The sequence below is a fragment of the Rhinolophus hipposideros genome (genome assembly GCF_964194185.1).
Source record: "Rhinolophus hipposideros genome assembly, chromosome: 10".
Taxonomy (NCBI): domain Eukaryota; kingdom Metazoa; phylum Chordata; class Mammalia; order Chiroptera; family Rhinolophidae; genus Rhinolophus; species Rhinolophus hipposideros.
Window position 1 is genome coordinate 4,729,567 of NC_138056.1, and position 15,378 is coordinate 4,744,944.

The window sequence follows — 15,378 nt, forward strand, 5'->3', positions numbered from 1 at the left end:
AAGCTAATCCGCTTGCACCCCTCTCTTTCTGAGAAAGGGACCTCACCCATCACCCCTTGGTCACCCAGGGCAGTAGATGCTCAGAGAAGGAAGGAGGTAGCTAGTGCCCCAGGGACACCAGCCCCAGGTGGAAGGGGCAGACTGTGAGACCTACAGGGACATTTAAGCCTTTCTTGTCACAGGAGCTGGCTAGAGGGAGGGAGAGGTCTGTGGACTGAGCTCCCTGTCTTGGTGGGAGATGGTAGACAAGGAAAGACTGGAAGGTGTGGGGGACCCAAGGGTCATGGCCCCGTTTCTATTTTGAATAAGGAGGCCCAGCAGGACTCAGGGGTGTTGGTAGGGAAGAATGGGTTGGCTGGGGGCCTTCCACTCGCTCCTTAAAACGTCCCTGTTTTACTTACATTGTTAACCAACAGTGTGTACTTTTGTAACTTAAAAAGAGGCACAGGGACAAGTGCCTCTTTTTAGCTCAGTTCCGGTTAGCTCAGTTGTTTAGAGCATGGTGCTGGTAGCACCAAGGTTGCCGATTGGATACCCACAAGGACCACCTTGAGCTGCGCCCTCCTTGAAAAAAACAAAAAGAGGCACATTCATACGTGGACTGCCAGGAGTAGTTACTGTATTTTGAAGTCAGGGGTGGGCTGAGGAACCCTAACGTATGCATTGGGGCGGGGGATTGGGAGAGCGGGGCGACACCCACTCCTGACGACTCCTGAAGATTCCACCATGAGGATCAGGGCGAGGGTCTGAGGCGGGGCTGCAGCCCGCATCGGCGGGCCCTCGAGCCCCAGCCCTACCCACGTTGCGACTTCTGCCCCAGAGGGATTAAGGAGTCTGTGGCGCGGGGCTCCCCAGGTCCCGCCCAGGCTCTGCCCCCGCGCCCCTGGCGCCCCCGCGCTCCCGGCTTCCCGGCTCAGTTCGCAGCCTCCCGCCCCGCCCCTCCGCGCGTGACCTCGGCCCCGCCCCCGCGAGCCCCCGCCCCGCCCCCCGCCCCCTACCCCCCGCTCCTCTGTCACTTCCTGATTCCCGCTTCCTGCTTCCCAGAGGCCGGGATCCGGAGCCGCCCGAGGCCGGTGCCGCAGTCCCCGGCGCCCCCGGTGAGCGCGGCGGGCTGAGGCTGGGGGTGCAGGCGCGGGACGGGCGGGGCTGCGGGGACGGAGCCACCGGGGCTGGGGGTGCTGGGTCGCGAGTCCGAGGAGCCCTTCCCTTCCGCGGCGCCCCACCCTCAGTCCCAACTCCCCTTGGTTGCACAGCCTCTCCCCTACTGGGCCGGGGTCTCTGGAAGTTGGGCTCCCCGCTCCGAAGCGGCTCTGGGACGCTCTGCTGCTGTGAGCGGCGCCCGGACCCCCGCCCAGTCCTGCCTGGCCCCCTGGACTGGCCCGGGGCTCCTTGCACATTCCTGTGGGCACTGCACATTTTCTGCGTCTCCGAACTGGGCCCTAGCGCGGCCACACAGCGGAGACGGCCCCTGCCTCCTCTGTCCGTGCTCCCCATCACCCAGCCCCCAGTTCCTGGGCAAAAAGGAGCCTGTTGGGAACTAACTGGGACCCACAGAGGAGCTAAGCTTGCTTTGGCTTCAGCCCCTCCTACCACCCCTCACACACATACCAGAGCCAGGAGGGGACCCAGGGAGAGTCCTGCAAAGCCCCTCAAGAATCTGCAGTGTGGACATTTACCCATTCACCCTGCTGGGGAGGCAGCCAGGGTCTGTACCTGTGACCCCGTTCTCTAGGGGGAAACAGAGTGAGGCGGGTTATAATGACCAGGCCTCACTTGCATCCTCCCCCTTCCTTCCAGGTAGCCCTGGGAGGTTGGGGGTCGTGGGGCTGGGTGGGAGCTGACCAGGCCTCTCCATTTGCAGACATGTCCTTCCGAAAAGTGGTTCGGCAGAGCAAATTCCGGCATGTGTTCGGGCAGCCGGTCAAGAATGACCAGTGCTATGAGGACATTCGAGTGTCCCGTGTCACTTGGGACAGCACCTTCTGCGCAGTCAATCCCAAGTTCCTGGCGGTGATTGTGGAAGCCAGCGGTGGGGGCGCCTTCCTGGTGCTCCCCCTAAGCAAGGTGGGGCCCGTCAGGGCTGGAGGAAGGATTGGAGGTAGCTTGGCCACTGCTGCCAGGCCTGTCGCTCACTCCCATGTCTTGCCCATCCCCACACTGCTGGGCAGGTGTCATAATCCAGATTTACTGCCCGAAAGGTGTTAGCACAGATAAAACCTTTTATTACCACGGAGTCAGAGGCAGAGGCAACCAATGCTTCCTGCTCACCTGGTGATGCCCAGGAGGCAGAGGTGAGCCAGGCAGAGGCACAGTCACATCTGGGCCCCCAGTGGGCCGGGCCAGGTGCATCATTCCCACTCCATGGAGGGGAAGACTGAAGCTCTGGGAGGGGTGGAGTTTGGGGGCCTTGGGTCCCCCTTGATTGCCCCCCTCATGCCTGCAGATGGGCCGCATTGACAAGGCCTACCCGACGGTGTGTGGACACACGGGACCTGTCCTAGACATCGACTGGTGTCCCCACAACGACGAAGTCATCGCCAGCGGCTCAGAGGACTGCACAGTCATGGTGAGGCGTGGGGCTCTGGTGGGGCCTAGATTGCAGGTGTGGTTCGAGGTCGCTGGAAACAGGGCCAAGCAGAGGCCTCAGCTGGCAGCCTCACCCTCCCACAGGTGTGGCAGATCCCAGAGAATGGGCTGACCTCCCCACTGACAGAGCCGGTGGTGGTGCTGGAGGGGCACACCAAGCGAGTGGGCATCGTCACCTGGCACCCAACGGCCCGCAACGTGCTGCTCAGTGCAGGTCTGCACCGCGCCCCCACCCCTCTCCATGTACAGCTCTGGAACCTCCCACATCCTTTCCCATGCCCATCTGACAGAAGGGAAAGCTGAGGCCCATAGGGGTAGAGAGGCCAAGTCTGGTCCCAGGAGGGTGGTCAAAGAGAGGGTGGTGGGCTGATGACCCCCCTACCTGGCAGGCTGTGACAATGTGGTGCTCATCTGGAACGTGGGCACGGCGGAGGAGCTGTACCGCCTGGACAGCCTGCACCCCGACCTCATCTACAACGTCAGCTGGAACCGTAATGGCAGCCTTTTCTGCTCCGCATGCAAGGACAAGAGCGTGCGCATCATCGACCCCCGCCGGGGCACCCTGGTAGCAGTACGTGGCCCTGGAGGGCGAGGATGCCAGTGGACAGGGCAAGGGACTCTATTGGGGCGCTGCACTGACCACTCTGACCCCTGACAGGAACGGGAAAAGGCTCACGAGGGGGCCCGGCCAATGCGGGCCATCTTCCTGGCAGATGGCAAGGTGTTCACTACAGGCTTCAGCCGCATGAGCGAGCGGCAGCTGGCACTCTGGGACCCGGTGAGTGGCCGTGGCCGGCCTGAGGGAGCAGGCTCCAGACTTAGTCTCCACCCTGAGTGAGGAGGGTAGAGGTTACCCTGCGGAGACCTGTGGTTCCCACGTTCTCAGCCTGGCAACTGAGGCTGTCACGATCTGGAGCTTTGGCAACCTCTCCTCTCTCTGCCGCCTGCTCGCCAACCTCTCCCACTGCCTCCAGCTACCTCCGAGTCTTTGCCCACAGTGTTCTTACCAACTGAAAGGCCCGTCCCTCCTTTGCTTGCCTGTTCCCACCAAGCTGCTCTTTGAGGCCCAGTGCAGAGGCCCCCTCCTCCAAGAAGCCTCCCAGTCCTTCCCCTGAAGTGCTCTGTCCACAGCCCAACACTTCTGTATTGTGACCTTCAGGGACCCCTGACGCCCCCAGCTTCCATATGGTCGGGACTCTCAGCTCTTGCTCAGTGGCCTAGGTGTAGTCGAAAGGCCTGGAATAGGCTGGGAAAGTGGGACTCTGCGAGCAGAGGGGAGCCAGGAGGGCCTGGTGGGGCACGCCGTGTGGCCAAAGGTTTAGAGGTGGGCGAGAACCTACCAGCTTGGTAGGGGCAACATCGGCTGGCATGTGAGGCTGGTTGGGGCAGTCCTGATAGAAGGCTGGGACAGTGAGGGGAGGAGGGTCTGGTTTGGCCTGACTACTCCCTACCCCACGTGCCAGGAAAACCTCGAGGAACCCATGGCCCTGCAGGAGCTGGACTCGAGCAATGGGGCCCTGCTGCCCTTTTACGACCCTGACACCAACGTGGTCTACGTCTGCGGCAAGGTGGGGCTGGGCAGGGCTGGTGGGGCAGGGAGGAGGGATGCCTGAGCTCTGAAACCTGCCCTTTCCGCCCCCAGGGCGACTCCAGCATCCGGTACTTTGAGATCACAGATGAGCCCCCGTACATCCACTTCCTGAACACATTCACCAGCAAAGAGCCCCAGCGGGGTATGGGCTTCATGCCCAAGAGGGGCCTGGAGGTCAGCAAGTGCGAGATCGCCAGGTGAGAGGGCATTGAGGCAGCGGCTATGGGGGTGCCTGGGGGCAGGACCAGGCAGTGGCATCCAGGGTGAGAGGTCAGATTATAGGAGGCTCTGGGCAGGAGTCAGTATGGGAGAGGCTGAGTGAGGACTGGAAGTGGAGAGTAGAGGGGGCAGGAGGGCAGGTAGGGGGAGGTTCCACCCACGGCTCCTCCCTCCCCTCCCTTTCCCAGGTTCTACAAACTGCATGAGCGCAAGTGTGAGCCCATTGTCATGACTGTGCCAAGAAAGGTGAGGCCACCCAGTTCCCCTGTCCATCCGTTCTCTAGCACACAGGCCAGTCAGGGGTGACCGGGGTGAGGCCTATGAATGGGACACGGCTAAGTATGGGTGTGGTCTGTGGACAAACACCAGCATGTCCCCATGTGTTGGGCTGTGCTGGGCAGGGGGTAAGCTGGGGATGAGACGCAGTGTGAGCTGAGGCGCTGCCCTGGATCGGCCACAGGAGACAGCTACGGAGGTCTCCCTAAAGGAGGCCGGACTGACAACACGGCGGGGCAGGGCCCTCCAGTGGTGGGCAGTAGGCCAGGTGAGGGGCACAGAGGTGGAAATGGAGAGAGGAACAGGGAGTCGGGCTGCAGTGCAGGCCCCCATGAGGAGATCAGGCCACATGTGGCTGGGCCTCGATGCCCAGCCAAGAGCCTTGGACGTGCTGGGTTCTTGATAGCCAGCATTTGTTGAATGCACCGTTCACTGTGCCAAGCACGTCCAGGGAGCCAAGCTGTGAACAAGGCTGACAGGGCTGTCCCGGGCACAGCGGTGGCTCCCAGAATCCCCCCAAGCCCCCTAGCTGGCTTTGCTCAAGAAGGTTAGGGAAGGCTTCAGAGGAAGCTGTCGACGGTGTACAGAAGGGAAATGAAGGGACAGATTTGGGCTCAGAAAGGTGACTTGGGACCAGACTGTTAGAGGATGGGGTGACAGGGCGACAGGGTGCAGGCCTGGAGAGTGATGAGGAAGTAGTCACCTAGGGTCCAGATGAGGGGACCCTGATGATAGGCCCCCAGCTGACCCAGAACCCCCCACCCCCTGCGCAGTCGGACCTCTTCCAGGATGATTTGTACCCTGACACAGCCGGGCCCGAGGCAGCCCTGGAGGCAGAGGAGTGGGTGAGCGGGCGGGATGCCGACCCCATCCTCATCTCCCTGCGGGAGGCCTACGTGCCCAGCAAACAGCGGGACCTGAAGGTCAGCCGGCGCAACGTGTTATCTGACAGTCGGCCTGCTGTGGGCCCTGGCTCTGCTCGCCCTGGGGCCTCCACACCTGCTGCCTCTACCAATACGACCACCTCCAGCAGCAGCGTCCCCGGAGCTGTGGTATGTGCCCTGCAGTCTGGGGTGGTGTTGGGAAGCCCTGGTGTGCTGTGTGTGCCTGAACCATTTACTGCCCGTCTCTGGGCCTGAGGCCCTTGCCTTGCCTGGAAGTAGATTTGGGGAGGGCTGCAGCTCCATGACCCTGACGGCCCCCCATGTCGCTGCAGGAAGCTGGGAAGCTGGAGGAGGTGATGCAGGAGCTGCGGGCACTAAGAGCGCTGGTCAAGGAGCAAGGGGAGCGCATTGGCCGCCTGGAGGAGCAGCTGGGCCGCATGGAGAATGGGGATGCGTAGGCAGGACCACAGACCCAATGGATGCCACTCCCCGCACCCCACCCCCTTCTCACTCAGCCTCTGCTGGCAGGTCACACCGCCCCCCTGCTGAGCGCCTCTGGGGCAGGTTCAGGGGCCAATCCACATCTGACCCACTTGTGGGCCAGGCAGGAGCCACCTGGCTTTGGCTTTGTTACTGTGGAGGATTTTTGTACCAAGGCAGGCTTACACTCTGAGGGACCATTTCCCCACCCCCACCCCAGCGCCCTGCTCCCTCCCAGAGGAGTGGGAGGAAGGGCTCTATATTTTCATCCAAATAAAATTCGCTTTCTAAAAGCCAGGTTTGCCATTCTGCTGCAAGGGTCGAGCTGGGAAAGGAAGTCTGGAAATGGGGACAGGTGAGGCCTGTGAGAAAGGTCAGGGCCACGAGTATCCCCCAGTCATAGTGTCGCTGAACTCTGCCACGTAGGGAAACTGAGGCAAGAGACATGGAAACCCCTAGGCCCATGTCCTGCTTTGAGCTGGGTGTGCAGTTCCTCTTTTTGGAGGCCTGGTAAGAGGCCCCAGAACCCTACCCTTGCCCAGTGAGAGACCTGTGATGATCTGGTGTGGGTCAGAGTGGTTCCCAGAGGCCCAGGGCCCCTCAGGGGCCTGTGGCAAGGAGGGCTGGGTGGAGTATTATAGGCAGGAAGCGGAAGCTCAAGTACCCCTGGCTGCATTTGCGCGCCAGAGCTCACTTCTCACTCCACACAGCCAGAGCTGGAGGTGGGCAGCCAGCACTGAGGCCCGCGGACTGATGGTGAGTGTTGGAGCCCGCTGGGTGCTTGGGGTGAGGGCAACAGGAAGTCAGGGCTGAAATATCTGGGCCTGGGAGCTAAGGAAGGGTTCCCCTTCCTGGGGCCCAAGGCAAAAGCATCAGTTGGGGCAGAGGCCAGGATGGGCATGGGACAGAAGCTGAGCATTTCTCTCACCTCATCTCAGAGCTGGGCCTCCCTGGGACTCAGGATGTAGCCCCAGCACCCCACTCCAGGTCCAGTCCCCCTTCAAGGCCCCGGATAGACCCTCACCTGCTGTGCTCCTGAGCTGGGACTCAGGCACAGCCCCTACTTGCAGGCCTAGAGCCTGGGCAGACAGCCTGTGAGGGGAGTCTTGCTTGTACCTCGGCACCCCTCCCCCCCACCTGCCTTGTTCCAACCGCAGGCTTCCTCTGGCAGCTGCACCCGCCTCCCCCAGCCCGAGGCCCCCAGGGACACAGACGGAAACACTGCAGCTGGGACAGTAGTGAGGCAGTCTCGAGGGGCTGCGAGGGAGGAAGAAGAGTCTCACAGACCGCCTTCCTGGGACCTGACCAAGTGGGGGGGTCAACACTTGCCTTGGGGTTGGTTCCTCCATCCCAGGCTCAGGAAGAGCCATCCCCAGCACCAGCCTTGCAGGCTCCCTCTCTCCTTTCCATTCCCCTCCCCCTACAGTGGGCAGACTCTTGACAGCCAACCAATATTTATTGAGTACCTACTGTGTTCCAGGAATTGTTTAGGTGCTTGAACCAAAAAGATCCCTGTCTTCCTGCAGCTGATTCTGGTGAAGGAGTTAAGACAATAAACCTAATCACGAAGCAGTGTTATCTACTGGGTTAGGAATGGCAGAGGAAGGAAAGTAGGGCTGGGCTGGGCTGGGCTGCGGGGATAAGGTCAGCGTGGTCATGCATGCAGGTCAGGTTAGACCTCGTGGAGGTACTCTGAGCTAAGGTAAGCAAGTGAGGCATGTGGCTAAGGGAAGGGGAGGCCGGATGGAACATTCTAGGCAGAGGGCCCTCACTGCTCAAACAGGCTTACAAGGTGCAATGGGAGGGAGGGTGGTGGCCAGATCTCACAGGGCCAGGGCTTTATGGACTGAGTAAAGAGGGGCTTTCTGGTGACTGTCCCCATTTGCCCCAAAGGCAACTGAAGTCCCAGTCATTCAGCCTGCCACAGCCCGGCCCCCAGTCCAGATGACGAGCCCCTGCCTGTCTCCCCACAGGACCTGCCCTGCGCCCTAGGGCTCGGGACACTGCTGGCCCTGCCAGGGGTCCTGGGGTCAGGTGGTGCCAAGGACAGTGCGGGCTCCAGCTCTGTCACTGTTATCCTGCTGCTGCTGCTGCTCCTACTACTGGCCACTGGCCTGGCCCTGGCCTGGCGCCGCCTCAGTCGCGATTCGGGGGGCTACTACCACCCGGCCCGCCTGGGTGCTGCGCTATGGGACCACACTCGCCGTTTGCTCTGGGCCAGCCCGCCGGGCCGCTGGCTCCAGGCCCGGGCTGAGCTGGGGTCACCAGATGAAGACCCAGAGAGGCAGGAGGATGGGCAGGACGCAGAAGACTACTATGTAGACGGTGGCCAGGAGGATGCTGAACCCCGGGATGAGGAGCAGCGGTGCAGAGAGCGGTCCAGCCTACAGCAGGAGCCAGAGCCCAAGCAGGAAGCACATAACCGTGACGGTGATGCCAAAGGGGGCCTGGGCCTCGGCTCCCAGGGGCTAGAGGGCTCAGCGGGCAGTGCCGAGGCCCTACTGAGTGACCTGCATGCCTTTGCTGGCAGCGCGGCCTGGGACGACAGCTCTGGGGCCGCTGGAGGCCAGGGCCTCCATGTCACTGCACTGTAGGGCCAGCCCTGGGGTGACTGCCTCTGCTTCCCCAGCTGCCGTGACTGGACACAGCCTGCCCTGGACCCTGGACCCACTGTCACTCCCACCCCCACACAGCCTCAGACTGTCACTCTGCCTCCCAGTTGTCCCCAATGCTATGCATTCCCACTCACTCCCAGGGTCACTGGTCAGCATCTGAAATAAAACCCTTCTGGCCCTGCAGTGCTGTGGTCCTAGGTGACCCTTCCGTCCCTAAGCAGCAGATGACCCCACCCGCTATTGCCCCCAGAAGGCCAAAGGAAGAGCCAGGTCAGTGCCATGACTTGATACTTTAATTGTGCGAGGGCACAGCTCAGCTGTAGGTGGCCCTCCACGGGCACCCGTGGCCCGCAGCCCTTCATGCTCATGATTCAGGGGCACAGCCACTCCCAACAGAGACATACACTCTCACACACTCACTCCAGCACCCCTAGACACCCCCAGGTCTCTGAAACTGGCCAAGGGTCCCACTGTCCTCACAGCCTGCAGGGAGGGGCCCCGACAGCTGTCCTTATCCCGACCGTCTCCTAGCGCCCAGGACGCCCACGGCCCCTCTTGGACTTCTTGGTCCCTGAGGGAGGTCGGATGGGGAGAGGAGCCGTGCTCGAGGGTAGTGGTGGAGGCGGTGGCAGGAGAGGAGGTAGAGGGGGCTCCATGGGCTCCGGTGGGCCAGGGCTGGGCCGGAACCCCTCAAAGGGTGAGAACTTCAGGGGGCTGCAGGGGAAATCAAGGCAGAGTGTTCACCTACTGGCACCTGGCACCAGGGTAGGAGGGCTGACTTCCCCACCTGCCTGGGTACACAGCTGTGAGATCAAGTGCCCATCCGGGCAGCCCCTGCCACAAAGGGTCCCCGTGGTAGACGGGAAACGGAGGCTAAAGCCAGCTAAGAGGCTCGGCCAGGGCAGCCCTGGGGTTGACGGCAGAGCCAGAGCTAGAGCTGGTCTCCTGCCACAGTTACAGGCCCCCCGCATCCCAGATACCTAATGGGGGTCCGGGGGCTGCTGTTGAGGCGCCGGGGGGAGCGCAGCTTGGGCTGGAAGGAGAAGCCCTCCTTGATGCTGTCCAGGACGGAGGGTGCCACGTACGTGAAGCCCTGGGGTGGAGGCAGGGCCGGGCGATGTTCAGTTTCCACCATGCCTTTGCCACAACTCCTGCCCGTGTCCCCAGAACTCTCAGGCCCCCCAGACCTCACCAGGAAGGCTTGGTTGGCGCTCTCACTGAGGGCCGTGTCATCTGGACTGTCCACTGGTGTCTGCCGTGTGAAGCGGGTGTCAAACTGGCTCACATCCTCCTCTGACTGCTGTGGGCAGACCCAAGTGGGGCGGGGTCAGGGGGTGGCCAGGCCAGGGGTCTTCCACCCGCCACTGAGCCAGTGGGACCTTCACTCACCAGAGAGGGCCTGAAAGGGGGGTCCACACGGCGGGCCAGGAGGTCGTCCCAATTAATGTGCCGAAAAAATGGGTGCCTCTGTGGGTAAAGCACCCCCAAACATGCCAACAGTTCACCCTCTCGGCTCCTTCAGTAACTACCCCACCGCCCCACCGCCTCGTGGTGGTCCCAGGCCCACCTGTACATCAGCAGCGTCCCCTGGGCCTCCGCCCATCCGTTGGCTGGGATTCCGCTTCAGAAACTATAGGACCAGGGCAGAGTGAGGGTCTGGGGGAGAGGTATTGCTTGTGTGTCCCCCATGTTCCAGGGGCTGGCTCAGGTAAAGGGGAGACCAGGGAGAGGTTTCTGGAGTGTGGTCCCCCCCTACTGACACCCTCGGGACTGCCAAGGTTTGGTCCGATGGCCCCTTCTCCACAAAGCCTTTGCCCCTGCCGATGGCCATTTTGATGAGCTGTCGCATCAAAGGGTCAGCAGCTGCTCTGCGTCAGAGCTAAACCCCAAGCTCAATGTCTGGGACCCCAAAGCCAGTGCTCCTCCATCCCATAGGCAGGGTGGCTCCAGCTCCCCACAGTCCAGAGACACTCAGGAACCCATGCAGGGCCTGGGAAAAGAGGTGGGAGCCAGACCAGGGGCAGGAGGGAGCCCACCTTTTTGAGGAGGTCTCGGGCATCGGGGGTGAGGTAGGGGGGCAGCACCAGCTTCCCTCTGATGATCTTGTCCATGGTTTTCTTCCGGTTCTCTGCAGTGAAGGGTGGCTGGAAGAGGCGGAGGGTGAGAGGAGCCTTGTGGGCCGCCCGCCAGGCCCGGCCCCTGCCGGGGGCCTCCTGCCCCACGCCTGCCCCCCCGGGGGGCTGGACTTGCCGATCCAGTGAGCATGTCGCACAGCACGGCCCCCAGGCTCCACCAGTCCACCGCGCGGTTGTGGCCGCTGCGCACCAGAATCTCAGGGGCCCTGGGAGCCGGGTGGGACTGTCAGTTGGGTCACACCCTGCCTGGCTGTCCTCCTGACCCCTGGGCCCAGCCAGCTGCCCCTTACATGTACTCGACGGTGCCACAGAAGGTGTGGGTGACGGCGCCCTCATGAATGGACTCCTTGCAGAGTCCAAAGTCTGTCAGTTTGATGTGGCCTGAGGGAGAATGTTGGAGAGGCTGGTCAGGGCCCCAGGCCATCCCAGCGGGTCCCTCAGCCCTCCCCGCAGGTTCGGACCCGGAGACACAGCTGCCTGTATGGCGTGTACACATGCGCACCCTGGCTGTTGAGCATAATGTTCTCCGGTTTAAGGTCCCTGTAGATAATGCCTTGGAAGTGAAGATGGCCCAGGGCCAGTGTGATCTCTGCCAGGTAGAAACTGCAGAGACAGGACAGGGTGAAGGCAAGGGCGGGGGAGCCAGGGCCTGGAGGAGCCCGCGAGCCCCCCCAGCAGAGGCAGGAAGTAACACCCACCAGGCAGTGTCTTCCAAGAAGATGCCCTCTCGCTCCAGATGTGTGAAGAGCTCACCACCTGCGACACAAACATGTCTGCAGCTGTGTGCTAGGACCAAGATCCTTTGCTCTCCGAGGCTTGGTTTCTTCTTGGGGAGAGTGGGGCTTGTGATTCCCGCCCTACCTGCCTCACAGAGCTGCCGTGGGGTTTCAATTCAAATTCAGCAAACATCTACCGACGCCTACTCGGTGCCTGGCCCTGTGCTGGGTGAAGCTGGGGACACAGATGAAGAGACCCAGCCATTGCCCTCAGGGTGCTCAGTCTAATGGGAAGACAGACATGCACACGACGGCTCTTATAGGCCAGATTGAGACAATAGCTCCAAGAGTTTAACCCAAAAAAATCTCACAGAAGAGATGAAGGACAAAATGAATCCCGAAGTGAGGGGACAGAAAGTAGCAGTGGGACTTAAAAGGGCATGCTGCGGTAGAACCCAGGGGAGGGCGCGCTCAGGGCTCATCTGTACAGATGTGGGAGGTAGGAAAAGCAAGCCTGGACCGTTCCATGGCGAACAGGAGGCCAGGCTTTATCCAGGCAGTTACAGGGAGCCATTAATTCGGAGGTGGAGCGTTGGGAACAATGCTGTGCTCTGAGTCCCTGGGAGGGAGTGGGGACACTAGGAGAGGATGACCAGGAGTTAAGAAACAACTGTGCCTCCCCCTCCCCTGAGGGTGGAGAGGATGGAGGACACTACAGACAATGACCCAACTGTATTTGGGAACTGACTGGATGCAGGGCACACAGGAGAGGGGAACAGGACATGAAGGGGCAGTGGAAATGGACAAAACAATCCTCTAGACTTCCGTACAAACTCCCACCATTCCCATCCACCCCCAGTACAGGCAAGGGACACAATAGGCGCTGGACGGATGTTTGCTGAATGAATGAATGAAAGAAAGAAAGAATGAATGAATGAATGAACAGACAGACGAATAGATGGGTATGGGGGTCCCCTAGCCATTCTACACACCACATCTCTCCAGGCTTCCCCCAGAACCCCCAGGGCTTCCTGTGCTGGTTCCTTGGCCCTGCCCACGCCCCTGGCTGGGCCCACATTCATACCACTGAGGCACTCAAGGATGAGGTAGAGTTTGCCGCCAGTCTGAAAGGCATAGGCCAGTTCCACAATGAAGGGGTGCTTCACTGACTCTAGAATGTTCCGCTCAGCCTGAGTGTGTGCCGTGTCCTTGGCGTTACGCACAATTTTGGCCTGGAAAGGCAGGGATCAGTTAGAAGGTAGGCACTCAGTCCCTCTAGCCATTATCCTTCAACCACCCGCTACCACGCCAGTGTATTTCTCCATAATTCTGCTGCAATCAGCAATCATTCTTGTCGGGTACTGATTTGTCCTCTAGCACAGTGTTTCCTACCCTTGGCACTGCTGACCTCTTGGGCAGATAATTCTTGGTTGTGGGGGGTGTCCTGTGCATTGCAGGATGGTTAGCAGCAGTCCTGGCCTCTCCACACCGGATGCCAGTAGCACCCCTCTCTAGTCGTGACTCAAAAATGTATGCAGACATTGCCAATTGTCCACTGGGATGCAAAACTGCCCATGGTTGAGAATTACTGCGAAATAATGTAGTCATATGCCACGTAATGACTTTCGATCAATACACTGCATATACGATGGTGGTTTTATAAGATTATAACGGAGCTGAAAATTCCTATCGTCTAGTGACAACACAAAGTGCTACAGCATCACCCGTCACGTGTCTGTCGTGATGCTGATGTAAACAAACCAACTGCACTGCCACTCGTAAAAAAGTGTAGCCCATACCATTATGTAGAGTACATAATACTTGCTAATGATAACATGTCTCTGTTACTGGCTTATGTATATACTGTACTATACTTTTTATCTCTACTTGAGCGTATACTCTTTCTACTTAAAAATAAAGTTTGCTGAGGCCGGCCGGGTGGCTCAGGTGGTTAGAGCTCCATGCTCCGAAGGCTGCCGGTTCGATACCCACATGGGCCAGTGGGCTCTCAACCACACAAGGTTACCAGTTCAATTCCTTGAGTCCCGCAAGGGATGGTGGGCTGCGCCCCCTGCAACTAGAAATGGCAACTGGACCTGGAGCTGAGCAGCACCCTCCACAACTAAGACTGAAAGGACAACAACTTGACTTGGAAAACGTCCTGGAAGTGCACACTATTCCCCAATAAAGTCCTGTTCCTCTTCTCCAATAAAATCTTAAAAAAGAAAATAAAGTTTGCTATAAAACTATGCTGTGACACCAGCAGCAGCTTCATACTTCTCATGTTTACCGTATCTCTTGGTTGCATCAATTTCTCTTGTTCCTGATTTAATCGCGTGTTGTTTTGTACAGCAACATGCTGTATAGGCTTGTGGCCTGGGAGCAATAGGCTATACTGTGTAGCCTAGGTGTGTAGCAGGCTACACCATCTAGGTTTGCGTAAGTGTACTGTGATGTTTGCACAATCCCAAAATCGCGTAACAATGCATTTCTAAGAAAAGAGGCCATGGTGAAGCAGAGCATGACTATAATCACCATTGACAATAAACCAGAAATGCCCAAGACAGCGCCCATCTCCTCCATCATGTTTGCTGCTGTCTTCCCAAAGCCTCGTGTAGTGCACTGGGAATAGCAGCCGCTCAGTGAAGATTTGTTGGCTGAGCGAATGACTCACCTTCCTCAGGACTTTCATGGCATATATTTTGCCCAAGTTGGTGCCCTGTACCTTCCGCACCTGGAACACCTGTAGGGCAGGGGAGACAGGATCAACTTCCCTCTCCACATCCTATCTTCAAAAAGCCCCACCCAAGGGTGGGACAGTAAAGATTTCAAGTCTGATTCAGAGGGTATTTGCCCTTCCTCCCCTTTGCCTTCACCTCTGAGTTCTGCCCAAAGCTCTGCTGATTTACAAGTCTAATTTGTTTTGAGAACCCTTTGCTACAGCAAGATTGAGGCTGTGAGGCCAGTCAGGAAGGAGGTGGGGCCAGTACCTTGCCATAACCCCCCTTGCCCAGCACACGCAGCAGCTCAAAGCAGTGGGGCCCGATGCGCTCCGGGCCCAGGTTCACACTGGTCTCGGTCAGCTCTACCTCCTCGTAGTGTCCCACAGGCCTGTGGACACAGGAAGTTAATGGGGACAAGGCTCCATACTCCCCAGCTCCCCTTCCCAGCCCATTCCCTCCTCCCACAACACGACCCTCACTCACTCCGGGCCAGCTGCCCTCAACTCGGCAAGGGGACACACGTCCTGCGAGAAACCGAGGGGTAAGAGGCAAGGGAGGGGTCAGCATCCCTCCCCCGCAAGCTGGACTGCTGGGCGCAGGAGGGGGGGGTCAGGAATGGGAGCGGGCAGGCCATGGGCCAGGACTGGGGAGGAGAGGCCGAGCGCAGAAAAGGGAGAATCGGGGGAAGGGTTGGGGTCCCGAAAGACAGGGCGGGGTGAGGGTGAGGTCAGAGCTTCCCAGGGGCGGGGATCCGAGACAGATCGGGTCTGTAGGACCGGAGCCTACTCTCCGTGGGGGTAGCGGAGGCGATCTCATCGCCAGGGTGATGGGATCGGCTCCGGGACCGAGCCGCGCACGGGAGGACCACTCACCGCAGGGCTGAATTCTGGTTCGCCCTCGCCCTCGCCCTCGCTGCCTTCCTCCGTCTCCAGGTCCAGGTCAAACACCGCCGCCATGGCGGCGCCGGCCCTCGGGGCCCCTCGGCCCGTACCTGGCCGCGCTGTGACTGACAGCCCGGGCCGCGCTGTGACTGACAGCTACGTTAGCATTCCGCGACGGCGGCCCCGCGCTCCGATGACGCAAGAGGCATTGACCCCGCCCTGGGAGAAAATATGGCGTCCGTCGCAAGGCTTCTCGGGAATTGTAGTTGAGT

The 15,378-nt window shown here is 60.0% G+C and overlaps 3 protein-coding genes across 3 annotated transcripts; 2 read left to right on the forward strand and 1 right to left on the reverse strand.

The window, feature by feature from the left end:
* Positions 1–1,012: 1,012 nt before the first annotated feature.
* On the forward strand, positions 1,013–6,391 carry CORO1B (coronin 1B). Its single transcript, XM_081062252.1, has 11 exons — positions 1,013–1,097; positions 1,862–2,064; positions 2,444–2,566; positions 2,671–2,800; positions 2,976–3,157; positions 3,245–3,364; positions 4,050–4,154; positions 4,229–4,374; positions 4,585–4,642; positions 5,446–5,724; positions 5,889–6,391. The coding sequence occupies exons 2-11, from the start codon at positions 1,864–1,866 to the stop codon at positions 6,012–6,014; spliced, it is 1,470 nt and encodes a 489-aa protein (XP_080918378.1). The 5' UTR covers positions 1,013–1,097; positions 1,862–1,863; the 3' UTR covers positions 6,015–6,391.
* A 108-nt stretch (positions 6,392–6,499) lies between these two features.
* Positions 6,500–8,630, forward strand: PTPRCAP (protein tyrosine phosphatase receptor type C associated protein; the record flags this gene model as incomplete). Its single annotated transcript, XM_081064300.1, has 2 exons — positions 6,500–6,546; positions 7,940–8,630. The coding sequence occupies 2 exons, from the start codon at positions 6,500–6,502 to the stop codon at positions 8,628–8,630; spliced, it is 738 nt and encodes a 245-aa protein (XP_080920426.1).
* Positions 8,631–8,927: 297 nt separating this feature from the next.
* RPS6KB2 (ribosomal protein S6 kinase B2) lies at positions 8,928–15,328 on the reverse strand. Its single transcript, XM_081064772.1, has 15 exons — positions 15,098–15,328; positions 14,709–14,749; positions 14,493–14,613; positions 14,177–14,245; positions 12,587–12,734; positions 11,485–11,542; positions 11,289–11,389; positions 11,077–11,167; positions 10,902–10,992; positions 10,688–10,795; positions 10,219–10,281; positions 10,041–10,118; positions 9,844–9,951; positions 9,632–9,744; positions 8,928–9,365 (listed from the first exon to the last, which is right to left on the reverse strand). The coding sequence occupies exons 1-15, from the start codon at positions 15,179–15,181 to the stop codon at positions 9,179–9,181; spliced, it is 1,461 nt and encodes a 486-aa protein (XP_080920898.1). The 5' UTR covers positions 15,182–15,328; the 3' UTR covers positions 8,928–9,178.
* Positions 15,329–15,378: the final 50 nt, after the last annotated feature.